We start from the raw sequence: 16,593 nt of genomic DNA on the forward strand, positions 1-16,593 counted from the left end.
GTATTGTATTGGATGCCAACATATTATAAGCAAATTCAAATTATGAATATTGTATCAAATATTTACTAATGTGATTTAAATATATATGGGCTAAAATGCATTAGTTCTACTGATGTTTCACCTTGAACAAGCCCAGTGGACATTCCCCACCCCACCCTGGGCCCTGATCTATCAGTTATCCACATACATTTAACATGTCACCATTGTCTTGATCATTATAGGGGAACAGAGGTACATAGGTAAACCAAAGATACAACACTGATTCTGTCTTCTTAATGGTGAGGGGGGTGTTTGTGCATGTGTTTGTGTGTGTACATTGAGTCTGTACATTGGTTTTTTGTGTGTGTATGCATGGACTCTACATTGGTTGTGTGCATTGGCATGGACTCTCTACATTGGGTGGTTGTGGGTGTTGGTGTGCATGTACATAGACGTGTGTGTGTGTGTGTGTGTGTGTGTGAACTCTCTACATTGATTGTATGTGTGCATGGACTTTTCACCTCTTATATATCATTGTAATAGTGAATCTTCCTCTGTCTTGCAAAATAATTAAACCCTAGTAAGCCATTCTAATACCAGCTTGCAAAATAATTAAACCCTAGTAAGCCATTCTAATACCAGCTTGCAAAATAATTAAAACCTGGTAAACCATTCTAATACCAGCTTGCAAAATAATAAACCCCATTAAGCCATTCTAATACCAGCTTGCAAAATAATTAAACCCTGGTAAACCATTCTAATACCAGCTTGCAAAATAATTAAACCCTGGTAAACCATTCTAATACCAGCTTGCAAAATAATAAACCCCAGTAAGCCATTCTAATACCAGCTTGCAAAAGAATTGAACCCCAGTAAGCCATTCTAATACCAGCTTGCAAAAGAATTGAACCCCAGTAAGCCATTCTAATACCAGCTTGCAAAATAATTGAACCCCAGCAAGCCATTCTAATACCAACTGGCAAAATAATTGAACCCCAGCAAGCCATTCTAATACTAATCAGACTTGTACAGTTGCCACCTCATTACAGTGACCACTTCCAAATGGAGAGCAGCTGCATACAGTGACCACCTGCTTACAATAGCCACTGTTATACAATGACCACCATCATACAGTGGTATTTAAATGTCCTAAAAATGTTGTAGTTTCCAAGGCCTGCTTTGTCATTGAAATTCCTACATTTTGGCTTTCAGATGTTGCAAGGATACACTAGGAATTGAAATCATCCACATCTGAAGGGAAACATTTGCTTTATTTATTTACAGCGAATCTCTGACTTATGCAATTAATTGCATTCGCAAGAAATTGCAAAAATTATAATTTTTGTTTTTACTGTCTTTTATTTTCAATGAAAAGTACATAATTCAGTTAAGCTAATTCCATCCATTTTATCCGTTTACAGATAATAATTTTTCTTGTCTTAGACAAATAATTTCATTATTTCTTCATCTTCACTACAAATGTTAAGTTTTAAGAAAATGCATGTGAAAGAAGCATTAACACGAAACTTGCATAAATTGCACAAGTTAGTGGATGCCTGTACAATAGCTAATGCAATGCATTAAGGTAGAGACAACCCTAAGCATATTTAAGGTAGAGACAACCCTATAGCATATTAAAGGTAGAGACAACCCTATAGCATATTAAAGGTAGAGACAATCCTATAGCATAGTAAAGGTAGAGACAACCCTATAGCATATTAAGATAGAGGCAAACTTATGTGGTCTTTATCTGGAACAGTCCTATCATGCAAAATAGTTCACTTGTTTTTCACCTACACTTTTCAAAACACTTGGTATACAAGTGAGAACCCTCTCTTTAAAGGAACCTAGCCATGTATGAGGTAGTTGCTAGATGCACACAGGTATATAGATATGAATACATGTATTACTTACAGGGTAAGCATTGATTTTATAAGGGTGGTTTTTATGAAAGTCTGTTAGTGACATTAGAGTATTGATTAACTGACAGTTTAAAAATCCAATACCAGTTGAGCATACCAATCAATGGCCCAGTGAATGTAAATGTAGTGCCTTTCTACCCAATTTGAACAGCTTTTTTGGGTCATTAACTTTTAAAAGTGCTGTGAGAGTTTGTGTTGTGATTGGATATTCTATACATGATTGTAGGTTTGATTGTCACTCCTTGGACACATTTCCAGGCATACATTAATTAGGACAGAAGTATGACTGTCTGGAATTTTGTATTTACCTAGTAACCACTTACTACGGTGCTATAAGACTCTCTTAGTTTCATGACAGAATTTTCAAAGATATTTAGACTGTGTGATGTGAAAAACTTACATGGTTTCATGAATCTTGTTGGAAATATATGAGATTGATTCAGTTTTTATGAGAATGATTTGGTTATTCTCCTCTCGGAGACTTTGATAAGGTTCTAGCACCTAAAATTTTGCCAGGCTTCGCTACTTCTCATTGAGTTAACAAGAACTTCAGTTTTCCTTTGATGGAGTTTGCTTGATGAGTCTGCATCTGTTATTTCTCTGGAAACCATATAATGAGCAACTTTACGACATTTACTTTTATGTTTGCTTTTATTTTTCCAAACTTCATTCTTTAAATGTAAAAATTCCCTAACAAAGGACACCAGAAGGAATGAGAGATTGAAGTAGTGATTACATGAATGAACAACATAATAATCACAGTTGACCATCTGAAGGATATATTATCATCATTGGACTTATAATAATTTTTGCCAGTTTTCTTTTATTGCTGAACAAGTCAAAATGTGACATAGTCTTGAAAAATAGCTATCAAACATGGGCTTCTAAGTAAATTACAGTTCTTTCAAATGCATCTATCAAATTTTAATAATGTTGTCAATCATTTTGGGGTAAAAACGTTTTGAATACTTCAAATTTTAATAATATTGTCAATCTTTTTGGGGTAAAAATGTTTTAAATACTTGATTTTCTTCTCCTGTAATTAATTTACTTAACCTGCAATACAGACTTTCTTTTATTACATGCATATTACATCTGATGTTATGGTCTAGCAAGGAATATAATGACAAAACTTCAGTGACTTTATAATTTCCAAGAAATCTTTAAAGAGCTTGCATTTTTATAGGAGTCTCTTAAGAAAAGGTACATAAAAAACTCTCCACTAAAACTCTATTAAAATTCTCCATTAAAACTGGTTTTGAGATAAAAATATTGCAATGATGACAGAGAGGAGCAAAATTGACCTACCCCATATTGAGTTGGGATGGAATGCAGAAGCCAAAGTAGGGTCTCTTGAAAATTATCACCATCAACCATCAGGTGGCCATGTTGTTGTTCCACATCAGAATTTACATTGGGAAGGAAAACCAAAGGTTGATACCCATCTGAAAAGTACAAGACCACTTAGCGACAGAACTGGTCATGCTGATGTTCATAGAATTCGGCTACCAAAATATGTTCAAAAGCGAACTCAGATCGGGAGGTTTGAGGAATATGAAATGACACCCAAAGGAGCAATAGTTGTTGTGAAAAATAAAAAGGTCACTGCTGTGCCTAAAGTCAGTTCACTTGCCAATCTGGACTATCAGCCTGAAGGAGGTAATGTTAAGATCTACAGTGAAAAACTGCATTTTGATGTGACACCAAGGGTTGGCTCATTGGATAATGTCAGATATGTACCAGGCGGAGGAAATGTTTACATAATTGATGACAGGGTGCATTATGAGGGCAGAGCAAAAGTCCAGTCACTTGATAACATAGGATATCGTCCAAGTGGAGGCGAGGTGCAAATAGAGAAACGCAAATTAAAGTGGGATGGTAGACCCAAAGTTGGCTCACTTGACAACGTACACCATAAGCCAACGAGCAATAATCCTACCATCTTTTCAGAAAGATTAAAATGGGAGACTTCTCCAAGAGTTAACAGCTTTGAAAATGCCAAGCATGTACCTGGCGGTGGGAACGTAACTATTATAAATGATAAGCCTCGATGGATGACAGAAGCAAAGGTTGGCTCATTAGAAAATTCTAGATACACTCCTGGTGGAGGAAAGGTAACAATTCCCTCATCACGACTTCACTGGCAGGCTTCATCAAAGATTGGTTCGCTTGAAAATAAAGATTATGTCGGTTCAGGAGGTGATGTTGCAATTATAAACAGCCCTCCAAGATGGCAGGCACAGCCAAAGATAAATACTCGTGAAAATATCCATTATAAACCAAGTGGTGGAGATGTTACTATATTCAATGATCCTCATACATACCGTGATGTCAGCCCAAAGATAAGTACATTAGACAATGTTCACTACACACCAAGTGGTGGAAATATAAGCATAATTAATGAAAAATTAGAATGGAAAGTTGACCCAATTGTGAAATCATTAGAGAACGTGCATCATTCACCAAGGAGGCCCTCAAAGAGACGAATACAGTTTGGAGCTTATGACAGTACTCTCATCGGTGATTCTGGTCATGTCACACTTGATGGTGATGCCGAATCAAGCGAAAGAAGTACACGGTAACATCTCTTTCGTGAGTTTTGAAATCTCATTCTGAAACCAAACTTCAAAATCTTTTATACACAAAATCTCGTCTGTTGCTCTAGAACCAGTGACATGCCCCAGGGAAATGTTTGGTTCTCTCCCTCTTTTTTACTTTATATATACATGTATTATTTATTGTTCCTTTATGAAACTTTATGTAAGAAATGCTTTTGTGATCTACATTAATCTCAGCTGGTGAAGGGGAATGAAATCTATTATGGGTCCTATGATCTACATTAATATCAGCTGGGGAAGGGGAATGAAATCTATTATGGGTCCTATGATCCACATTAATCTCAGCTGCTGAAGGGGAGTGAAATCTATTATGGGTCCTATGATCTACATTAATCTCAGCTGGTGAAGGGGAATGAAATCTATTATGGGTCCTATGATCCACATTAATCTCAGCTGGGGAAGGGGTATGAAATCTATTATGGGTCCTATGATCTACATTAATCTCAGCTGGTGAAGGGGAATGAAATCTATTATGGGTCCTATGATCTACATTAATCTCAGCTGGTGAAGGGGAATGAAATCTATTATGGGTGTCCTATGATCTACATTAATCTCAGCTGGTGAAGGGGAATGAAGTCTATTATGGGTCCTATGATCTACATTAATCTCAGCTGGTGAAGGGGAATGAAATATGTTATGTGTGTCCTATGATCTACATTAATCTCAGCTGGTGAAGGGGAATGAAATCTATTATGTGTGTCCTATGATCTACATTAATCTCAGCTAGTGAAGGGGAATGAAATCTATTATGGGTGTCCTAGGATCCACATTAATCTCAGCTGGGGAAGGGGAATGAAATCTATTATGGGTGTCCTATGATCCACATTAATCTCAGCTGGGGAAGGGGAATGAAATCTATTATGGGTCATATGGTCCACATTTTTGTGGCATTCTAGTGCAAACAGTGACTGAGATACTTTTAATACAGAAGCACAGGAAGGAATTTAACGTTGTTTCACACCAGATTAAAATTTTAATATGTTATCTGTTTCTGAATTACAGTAATCTGTTTCGGAATTACAACAGAAAGGAAACCCATTTACGTTCAAGACACTTTAACTTCAGTTGTTAACCTTGACTGTAGCATGATAAAAAAGGAAAAGATCTCATTGTTCACAATTATTTTTGCTGTCCTAAATCTGAAATCTAAGGAAATAGAAGTCAGAGTGTTTTTATAGGTATTTAGTTTCCATAAACAGACCAGGCAAAAAAAAGATGTGGTTCAAATAAACTAACCTGCCCAATTTTAATGGTGCCAACCCCTTACATATTTCATATGCACACACATACACACACACAAATCACCTCAGAACTGGTAGCTTTAGATCAAAACCAGTGACATGAATGATCAAACTAAATACAGCAATCCAAAAAAATTGGTTCCAGTTTTCCTGCCCAATATATTTTTTTGCTCCATTACCAGAACCACAAACATTTTTTATTGACTCTGTAACATTGATTGTGGGAAAGTCCAATAATCCCTTTGCCCAGTATGTTGTTAAAGCCCATCATCCCCTTGCCTGTATAATGTGATAGGGAAAGTCCATCAGACCTTCACCAGTACTATGATGTACTATGTTAAGTTCATCAGCCCATGGCCAGTATTGTGATTTTATGTTGGAAAGTCCATCAGCCCATTGCCTGTACTGTGATGTTATGTGGGAAAGTCCATCAGCCCATTGCCTGTACTGTGATGTTATGTTGGAAAGTCCATCAACCCATTGCCTGTACTGTGATGTTATGTGGGAAAGTCCATCAGCCTTATGTAATGTTATGTAGAAAATTCCAGTTGTACTTTGCCAGTATTATGGTGTTATGATTGAAATGGCATTATTTATTCTGAATAAAAAGACCCCGTCCTCTTTTGTTGTCTAATCATTCCTACCATAGCCTAAATTTTTGTTGTCTAATGATTCCTGCCATTGCCTAAATGCAGAATCGGAATCAATACCATTGTCACTGTATGTGCTTGTGTTTAAGTCCGGGTCTAATGGCCAACTGCATAGACCATGATCTGACTTCACACAATGCTTCAGTAGATCTATATGTACAGGTTGTTTTTTTTAGGAGTGTTCAATAGAACAGACAACATAGAACCAGCTCTGACATCACACAATGCTTCAGTAGATTTATATATATATATATGGGGTTGTTTTTTTAGGAGTGTTCAATAGAACAGACAAGATAGACCATGATCTGTTGGTACATTATGCAACAGCAATATCAAGATCTAATCCAGGGGTCTCATACACATGTCCTACAGACTTATATACCACTGCCCAAAATGTCACCCAGAATTTGTAAAATTATTAATAAAGCAAATTTTGTCCTCAGTGAAGTGGCCTTCAGGCCCCTGTCCTAATAGTCCCACCAGGCCCCTGTCCTAATAGTCCCATCAGGCCCCTGTCCTAACAGTCCCATCAGGCCCCTGTCCTAACAGTCCTCAGTGTGACCCTAATGAGTCTGAAACTCCTGGTCTTCGTTGTATGCAGTAAAATCTTACTCATAAGCGGGTAAAGATGGTAATTGTCCTGCCATAATCAACTTGCCCATTTATATTTCTATTGCCCTGCCATAATCAACTAACCCATTTATATTTCTATTGCCCTGCCATAATCAACTTGCCCGTTTATATTTCTATTGCCCTGCCATAATCAACTTGCCCATTTATATTTTATTGCCCAGCCATAGGTCTTTCAAGATAAGTTTAGATTGATATCTCCTGCGTATATTGGGCAATTTGTTGGGCAGTATGTTCCAGGGCAATTTGTTCCATGAACATATTTGAGTATCATTTCATAAATTCTTTGGGTTTTTTATATATATATATTGATTATTAAAATGATCAGGATTATAACATTCCTATGGTTAAATTTGTAATGTCCACAATGTCCTAACCCAAATCCTAATCCTCATCTAATTGGCTATAATTGCCTAATGAATCAGTGAATAGACACAATACGTATTTTTTTTTTTTTTTTGCAACTTCTTGTGTGCACATTTTTAATTAGGAAATATTGACTTTTAACAATGGTGACGTCATCTCGTTTCATCTTAGAACAAAACACAGCTGAAGCTCACTTGTTTTGTTTTTTCCGCACACTCCTGTCTTCACAGTCTGGTTTTAAGAACAATCTATTTCATGGTGTTTGGGATTTATTCATTAAAACACAAAAGCTTGTGGCATATCACTGATTCTTTTGTCCATTACAATTACCCATTGACAGATTCTGAGATATTAATGTACACTGACTTGTAAAGCTCCAAACAATCTTCAGAGTAGAATAATGTGCATGTTAATGGACTCTGTACTGTGTGTCTGTCTGTCTGTCTGTATGTATGTGCCATAAAATCCACAAATCAAACTACCAGAGATATTAGAGACTGAACAGTTTTTATTATCTGGTACTGGAATTTGATGTACAGGAAATGAGAGAATGTGAGAAGAAGAAAAACACTACACAAAAATGTATGGACACTTGCCTTGCACATGTTGGTCCTTAGAAGGAACCCTGTGACTAACACAGTATCAATTTGTTTCACCACTTTGAAATTATCTTCATTGTATGTAGAAGGCATACTACCAGCTAATTATATCATATAATACACCTATAATACACCACTGGCAGATCAGGGTCTGTTCTATGCCAGCAGATCAGGGTTTGTTCTATGCCAGCAGATCAGGGTCTTTGCACAACCCACAGATGAGATTCAGATTTACCTCTGACCTAAAGGAGTCAATGTAGACTTTGGTTTGCCAGTAAATTATAAGACAGCAAATAAAGGAGTCAACGTAGACTTTGGTTTACAGTAAATTATAAGACAGCAAATAAAGGAGTCAACATAGACTTTGGTTTACAGTAAATTATAAGACAGCAAATAAAGGAGTCAACATAGACTTTGGTTTGCCGGTAAATTATAAGACAGCAAATAAAGGAGTCAACATAGACTTTGGTTTGCCGGTAAATTATAAGATAGCAAATAAAGGAGTCAACATAGACTTTGGTTTGCCAGTAAATTATAAGACAGCAAATAAAGGAGTCAACATAGACTTTGGTTTACAGTAAATTATAAGACAGCAAATAAAGGAGTCAACGTAGACTTTGGTTTGCCGGTAAATTATAAGACAGCAAATAAAGGAGTCAACGTAGACTTTGGTTTGCCGGTGAATTATAAGACAGCAAATTAAGGAGTCAACATAGACTTTGGTTTGCCAGTAAATTATAAGACAGCAAATAAAGGAGTCAACGTAGACTTTGGTTTGCCGGTAAATTATAAGACAGCAAATAAAGGAGTCAATGTAGACTTTGGTTTACAGTAAATTATAAGACAGCAAATAAAGGAGTCAACGTAGACTTTGGTTTACAGTAAATTATAAGACAGCAAATAAAGGTATCATCTGTTTACAGTTTGAGATGCATTATGGGAGGAAATACATAAAAAGTATTCTGTCACTGTAAATCTTTTCAACATTACACATTCACAGATATAATATATATATATAACACAGATATAACATAGATATAACATAGATATAACAGATATAACATAGATATAACACAGATATAACACAGATATAGCATAGATATAACACAGATATAACATAGATATAACACAGATATAACATAGATAACTTCTTTGATCACATTTCATTACATTCTTCACGGGTGCATGCAATGTTCCATTTATTGGAAAATGTCAAGCATTTAGTGGATGTTGTCATGCATTTTTGGGGTGGTTTTGATCACACATAGGACCCAATAATTATTTTGCAACATGTATCAGAATGCCAGTGAATCATGGTATCAGCATGTTTTTCATGTCACATTATATCTATCCAATCACAATGGATCATGATGTCAGTGTATCTATCATAATGTCACAGTGTATCTATCATGATGTCACAGTGTATCTATCATTATGTCACAGTTTATTTTCAGTGTTACAGTGTATCTATCATGATGTCACAGTGTATCTATTATGATGTCACAGTGTATCTATTATGATGTCACAGTTTATCTATCATGTCACAGTTTATCTTTAATATCACAGTATATTTATCGTGATGTCACAGTGTATCTATGATGATGTCACAGTTTATCATGTCACCGTTTATATTTAATATCACGTGTATTTATCGTGATGTCACAGTGTATCTATGATGATGTCACAGTTTATCTTTAATGTCACAGTATATCTATCATGATGTCAGAGTATACAGATAATGTAGTATTATATTGTAGCATTATTGTTGCATATTATGAACTTCTGTTCAGTAACAAAAATAATTTGACTAATATTGCTCTGCAAATATATTTGTATTCACTTTAATTTTTGCAACAAGCAATATAAATATCAATTATATGCATGATAAATAATTGTATAAGATAAGATAAGAATTCTTTATTACATACATCAAATTCATGAATAGTATGATTTCACCTGGCATACAATGGCCGTCAAGCTCATCCACTTGTACTTCAGCCCCACCCACAGTATCCAACAGTGCAAACACTATAAAATCTATACTTACTGGTTCAGTTCTAGTTTTCCATGTAATGTACCCCAACATGAGCAATAATAAATGCAGTGCTGACTGAACAGGTATTAAAATCCAAGACTGTTATATCCTGAAAAATTAAACCTTACAAATTAGTGCCAGTAGCAGCTCTGCTTTGCATCACTGAAGTACAGGATGTCCATTTTTGTTTCTATAGCCCCTTCTTTTTCTGCTTTCAGATCGAGACGCAAAAGTTAAGTTTTAAAGAAAATGCCACTGCTAGAACTGATCATAAACGGAAAGACTCATCAAGTGACAAAAAATAGAACAGAATCTGAGACCAAACAACCATTTCTTTGTCTTCTAGATATCTCCATGTACGTGAATTGTGTCATCTCCATGGTGAACTTGTCAGCTGTCACAATGGCTACTTGTAGAAGAGAAACAGAATCAGGTCTCTCCTAGTAACCTAGTAAAGGTCAAGGTCATCTTTGCCTTGATATTATATTTTGTAAATGAGGTATATCAGAGTTACAATATGGTAAAGCCATTCTCTTTGGCACACATCTTGAAACTGCATTGAGGTTTAATGTATGCTTGATTTTGATTACTTACAAGAGTAATAAAATTTGACAATATTCAATTTTTAGAATAAAAAACTCATGAACAAGTGAAATTACATAATTAGCTATCATTTTTCTTATCAAAATGTTAAGTTTGCAGAGTTTTCAGAAATAACGGTTGCATAAGTAATTCACTGACAAATGCATAGATGATCACACAGTTTCATTATAAGGAAAGATTAAGCATTTTTTAAGATCAGATTCTTTCCTCATTATCATGTCAAACTGTAACAAATTAAGCTTTCAGTTTTCTATGCATTTGTTAAAATTTCTGTATTAGTCTTAAAATTTTCTGTATAATAGTTCACCTTTTTCTCTCAATGTTTTTTTAGGTATCTTCAAAATATTTTGTCTTGATAATCACTATTTTAGTTTTTGGATTGGATGGAAATGTAGATACAAAGATCTGCAATTGCAACTTATATGTCAACTAGGTGGTTTTGAAATCCCTGTCTTGAAAACATTAGAAAGTTTTAGAAGCAGAAAAAAAATCACTATTGGCACCCTATATTTGTAGAGAAGCAAATACAGTGACTTCCAGTTGAAATTTCAATGTGGGGAGGGCATTTGTTAAAACCTTTGATATTTGACATGTAATATAATTTCTTAGTTCCAGTTCTGTTGTAATGGAAATTGTGTGCGTCATTAGGCAAATTGTATCTAGTGCTTAAAAGATTGGCACATGTGCATCATTAGACAGGGTTCCTACAGTCTTTGAAGTTCTTGGACAGTTTGGGAAGAATGAGGTAGCATTTTCAAAGCCTTGAATGTTTGGGAAAATTGATCAGATTACCTGAGGTCTTTAAAAGTCTTTGAAAACTGAAATAAGCCCAAACATTTTAATTTCTTTTCATATTCACAGTGGTGGCTTCTCTTTCCAAAATGATTGAAGAGAAAAAACAGCAACTATAATAATGCATTTAAAGCAGTGCTGATGTCTGTAAGAAAACAATTTATTTTGTATTCAGTCTGATGCATAAATTACATATTTCTGAAATAACAGTGAATGTTAACCAATCTTCCAGATCATTATAAAGCAATTTTAGGAAATTAATTACAGTTTAAATTTAATCATTAAACAATAATGTAGTATGTTGTATTTGTTGTTTTCTCATATAACATAACTTGTATACAAAATGTTAGTGAAAATAGGACTTGGAAATCTATGTGGGAAAAGTCTTTGAATCTATCATTCAGAATTCTGTATGAACCCTGTTAGGCAAATCGTATCAAGCACTTGAAAGATCGGCACGTGTGTATCATTAGGCAAATCGTATCTAGCGCTTGAAAGATTGGCGCATTCTGCCACTTTTCTTGATTAAGAGTTTCACACAATGACATGAAGATGCAAAAGCATTTTGTTGTTATATTTTATTAAAATAAATTCTTGGCAAGTACCCAAACAATTTCTGAACAAAGTTTTTGGTGTTTAACAGCTATCAACCAATTGATTTTTGGTGTTTAACAGCTATCAACCAATTGATTTTTGGTGTTTAACAGCTATCAACCAATTGATTTTCCAGCTCCTGGTATTTATGTAAGAATTTTGTTTTTTCATGCAATTTAATATTTAAATGTTGACATCATTTGTGCCTCACCCTGTAGTGCTCCCAGAGTTTTGATACCCATTTAAGCATGAGAAATCTACTCCTGTCATTCATTTATTACATGTATTGGTCGAAATGTACATGTATATCAGTGTTCCATTTAATTTCATTTGTGTAGCAGAGACACCCAAGTTTTTAACTTGACTCCCAATTTTTACATTAAGATTTGTTTTCTACTAAATCAGACCCCCAGTTCCAACACTAAACCTTTTATTGCTCTCAGCCTTGCACCCCTTTGGGGAAACACTGTATTCACTGGTATTTCTTTTGTACATGTGAAACAGCATGCAAATTATATTAAATTTTAATCTGAATAATGTATGTTGTTTCATTATTTTCCAAAAGGTTTTATTATGAAATATAATACTTATTCTAGTGTTGTTTTTTTTAATTGTTGTCAAAATTTTGTTTCTAAGATAGCAGAAGCAGAAGATATGGTACACATTCGTATAGATGTGTATTACATACATACATATATATATTGTATCTTTTTCTTTTCTCGAGCTCATTGCATTATATGTATATCTTGTACATGTATTCATTGCTTGTCTGTAGTAGATTTTGCTTCATTCCATAGTCAAGGGAGGTGCCACAGCTGGAATTGCACACCTACATTTCATTCATATACATTGGTAACTCATTCCATTGCTATTCAGTATATTGGTGTTTTAAAATAAAGCCATCTTATAAAAGAGTGTATTGAACTGATTGTCAACCTTTAAACTGATAGTCTACCTTTAAAGTGATTGTCTACCTTTAAACTGATAGTCTACCTTTAAACTGATTGACTACCTTTAAACTGATAGTCTATATTTAAACTGATTGTCTACCTTTAAACTGATTGTCTACCTTTAAACTGATTGTCTACCTTTAAACTGATTTTCTGCCTTTAAACTGATTGTCTACATTTAAACTGATAGTCTACCATTAAAAAAACTGTCTACATTTAAACTGATAGTCTACCTTTAAACTGATTGTCTACATTTAAACTGATAGTCTACCATTAAAACACTGTCTACATTTAAACTGATTGTCTACCTTTAAACTGAAAGTCTACCTTTAAACTGATTGTCTACATTTAAACTGATAGTCTACCATTAAAAAAACTGTCTACATTTAAAGTGATAGTCTACCTTTAAACTGATTGTCTACCTTTAAACTGATAGTCTACCTTTAAACTGATAGTCTACCTTTAAACTGATAGACTACCTTTAAACTGATTGTCTTCATTTAAACTGATAGTCTACCATTAAAAAAAACTAAACTGATTGTCTACCTTTAAACTGATAGTCTACATTTAAACTGATAGTCTACCTTTAAACTGATAGTCTACATTTAAACTGATAGTCTACCTTTAAACTGATAGTCTGACTTTAAACTGATAGTATACCTTTAAACCGATTGTCTACATTTAAACTGATAGTCTACATTTAAACTGATTGTCTACCTTTAAACTGATAGTCTACCTTTAAACTGATTGTCTACCTTTAAACTGATAGTCTACATTTAAACTGATAGTCTAACAAAAAAAACTGATAGTCTACCATTAAAAACTGATAGTCTACCTTTAAATTGATAGTCTACCTTTAAACTGATAGTCTACCTTCCTTTAAACTGTAGTCTACATTTAAACTGATAGTCTACATTTAAAATGATAGTCTACCATTAAAAAAACTGATAGTCTACTTTTAAATTGATAGTCTACCTTGAAACTGATTGTCTACCTTTAAACTGATAGTCTACCTTTAAATTGATAGTCTACCTTGAAACTGATAGTCTAGATTTATCAGATGTACCCTTTGTAAGGAGGTTCCACTGTAATTTGAGGACAATTTTTCAAACCCAATGGATCCAAATGCTGTCATGTACGTTCTGATATATGCCTAAATATTTTCGGCGAAAGCCAAAGAATATGCTCATAGATACTTTTCCTGAATTTAATCAAATTATATCCATATTCAGATATCTTTGTGAATGCTTTGAAGTATTATGTATATCATATCACATTTTTTTCATATTTTAGTTGAAGTTCGTCATTTGTGGTTTTTCACAGCTGCATCACTCTGTCTCAATCTTTAAGCGCATTCAGGGAATGTATTCTACATCAGGAGTCATTGATTAATTTATAATTTTAGCAGATTATACCCACTTGTACATTTTTTACTAGGACTGAATGAAGAACTGCTTTTCTTTCTACATTCATCCATCAAAACAAGGCAATAATTTTCAAGTTCACTTTGTTTTTAAGAAAATCATTGTCAGGCAGATGTAATGTATTTTGATTGGACTTTGCTGGAATATTAAGCAATCTATGAAAAACCAGAATGACTAAGATATTATACTTAACTAGGTGAATACTTCACAATTACCTTTCTGTCATTTTTTAAATTCAGCCTTAAATTGCTTTTGTATGAAAAAAAGTTAGATTTAATGTATTTATTTATATAAGCACTTTTAATCAGAGATTATCGCCCTTTACATTTTTACTGTGTTATGATTATGTAGCGGAATGTTTGTAATTTACCTTGTGCACCAATGAAAGGGAGGTAATTCCACAATACTAAAATCTTGTCATTACTATATGTCTCCATATTTTAAGCTAAGTACATCAATTACAATTTTACCAACACTGACTTGCCAATGATTTTGTGTTGTGGTTCTTTGTGTACAGTATATACATACATATATATCATTTAATAAAAAGATGTGAATTTCATTATAATGTTAGCCTTGAAGAGAAGAAACAAAAATTGTCTTAAATCGGATGCAAGATTTTACACAAACATCTGAGGGTTTTTTCTCTCAGTACTTCATAATTTAAAAATCATCTTTTCAGAGTACTAATCTCTGAATTTTAAACCAAGATTTGAAAGCAGTACACTATTATAAAATTCATATTATCTAGAAATATCATTGACAAGTTGTGACTTTGAAAAGAAAATTGAAATATTTGTTCTCCATGTTTCATGTAATTATCCTGATTGAAGTTAATTTTTTTAAATTTCTTTTTAATTTTTAGATTTGAAATAGATATTTATTTTCTGTTTGTTACATGTGACATGCTCCTTGCCTGTTTGACTCATTGTATACATGTGACATGCTCCTTGCCTGTTTGACTCTCATTGTAAAGCAGTAGACCTCCAAAGAGTTAATCTGTGTTCATTTTTGCAATTTGTTTAATATATATCAAAAACATTTGTCCAGTCTTAAGACTGTATTGAATTTAAAAACTGAATTTTGTGCATGGAAAGTCATACAGGACAGTTGAAACGTGTACATATTTTAATAAGGTTTAACTCTTTATAAAATAAAATCTGGACAAGTTTATGCATCATTCTTATACCCTGCAGAAAATCTAGAACCAGCAAAAAGTTGAAACAAAAATATAAACCTGCATTACTTCAAGTTTTTAACCTTTTACTTTTTAACCTTTAACCTTTTACCTCAAAAGACAAGATTTATTGCACTGAGTACTGAGTTGTCCTCCTGGGTACAATATTAGTAGTCCTAGATTTGTCCCATTGTTTAAACAGAAGGATTTGTTGTCATGATTTCTTGACAACCATAGATTTCACAAAAACTAGTACCCCATGAAAAATTCTACTTCACAAAATATGGTAGCCTATAGTGAATTCCCAGCATTTGAAAATAGTTGTCATCTTTATTTATAAATTAGATTAGTTATTTTATTACCAATACAACTGTATTGATTAATAAACAAGGGTTAATGTTAGAAGACCTTTTTTCAAAAATGGAATCTTTTTAATTATTACATTTGAGAAGAAAAAATAATGTCATTTTTTTAAATGTCATTATGATATGTATGGAGTTTTTTCTTGCATAAATGTTCAATATTTATGGCATTGTATTTTTTTTCTCGTTTTTTTTTTCTTCTTTCTTTAAACTGAGTTTTTTCTTACAATTTGGTTTGAGTTGGTTTTAGATTCAGGTGATAGAATATTGGGGCTTTACCTCACAAACTATTAAGGCTATGTTCAGTATAGCATGTTGGAAAAGTTGAGAATGTTGGTATTTTATTATGACTAAGTATGTAGTATACATTTGTATTGCTATATCCAAATGTTGGCTTGTAGTTTGTGAACAAGTGTATTAGCAATAAAGTTCTGTCATTTCATTGTTGAGATCTTTTTTTTCTATCACTTTGTGCACTGACCATATTCAGTAAGGAATGTATTAATTCATGCTTCTTTATTTATGTCTACACATCATGTCAGCCCATAAACCTTGAATTTCCCTTTTTGACTATATAACTTATTAGGGCCTAATGAGTTAAAACCATTTTTATATACATGCCATAAGGCATAGCATTTCGACATGTTGTCC

General features: G+C 33.6%; 2 protein-coding genes across 4 annotated transcripts in view; both read left to right on the top strand.

The window, feature by feature from the left end:
• LOC149791150 (uncharacterized) overlaps positions 1 to 16,384 on the top strand; it is a 69,999-nt gene extending 53,615 nt beyond the window's left edge. For all 3 annotated transcript variants that reach the window (XM_089969597.1, XM_089969599.1, XM_089969598.1), the window contains exon 3: positions 10,259 to 16,384. The gene's annotated coding sequence lies outside the window, so the exon portion shown is untranslated. The remainder of the gene's footprint in view (positions 1 to 10,258) is intronic.
• Positions 2,450 to 4,483, top strand: LOC149791151 (uncharacterized). Its single transcript, XM_089971311.1, has one exon. It carries the CDS (start codon positions 3,179 to 3,181, stop codon positions 4,481 to 4,483), a length of 1,305 nt encoding a protein of 434 aa, XP_089827437.1. The 5' UTR covers positions 2,450 to 3,178.
• Positions 16,385 to 16,593: the final 209 nt, after the last annotated feature.

The sequence above is a fragment of the Sinohyriopsis cumingii genome, chromosome 9 (assembly GCF_028554795.1).
Source record: "Sinohyriopsis cumingii isolate HCF-2022 chromosome 9, ASM2855479v2, whole genome shotgun sequence".
Lineage (NCBI taxonomy): Eukaryota > Metazoa > Mollusca > Bivalvia > Unionida > Unionidae > Sinohyriopsis > Sinohyriopsis cumingii.

Bases quoted from the DNA above. Each gene is read 5' to 3' on its own strand.
- LOC149791151 (XM_089971311.1), top strand. From the start codon at position 3,179: ATGATGACAGAGAGGAGCAAAATTGACCTACCCCATATTGAGTTGGGA.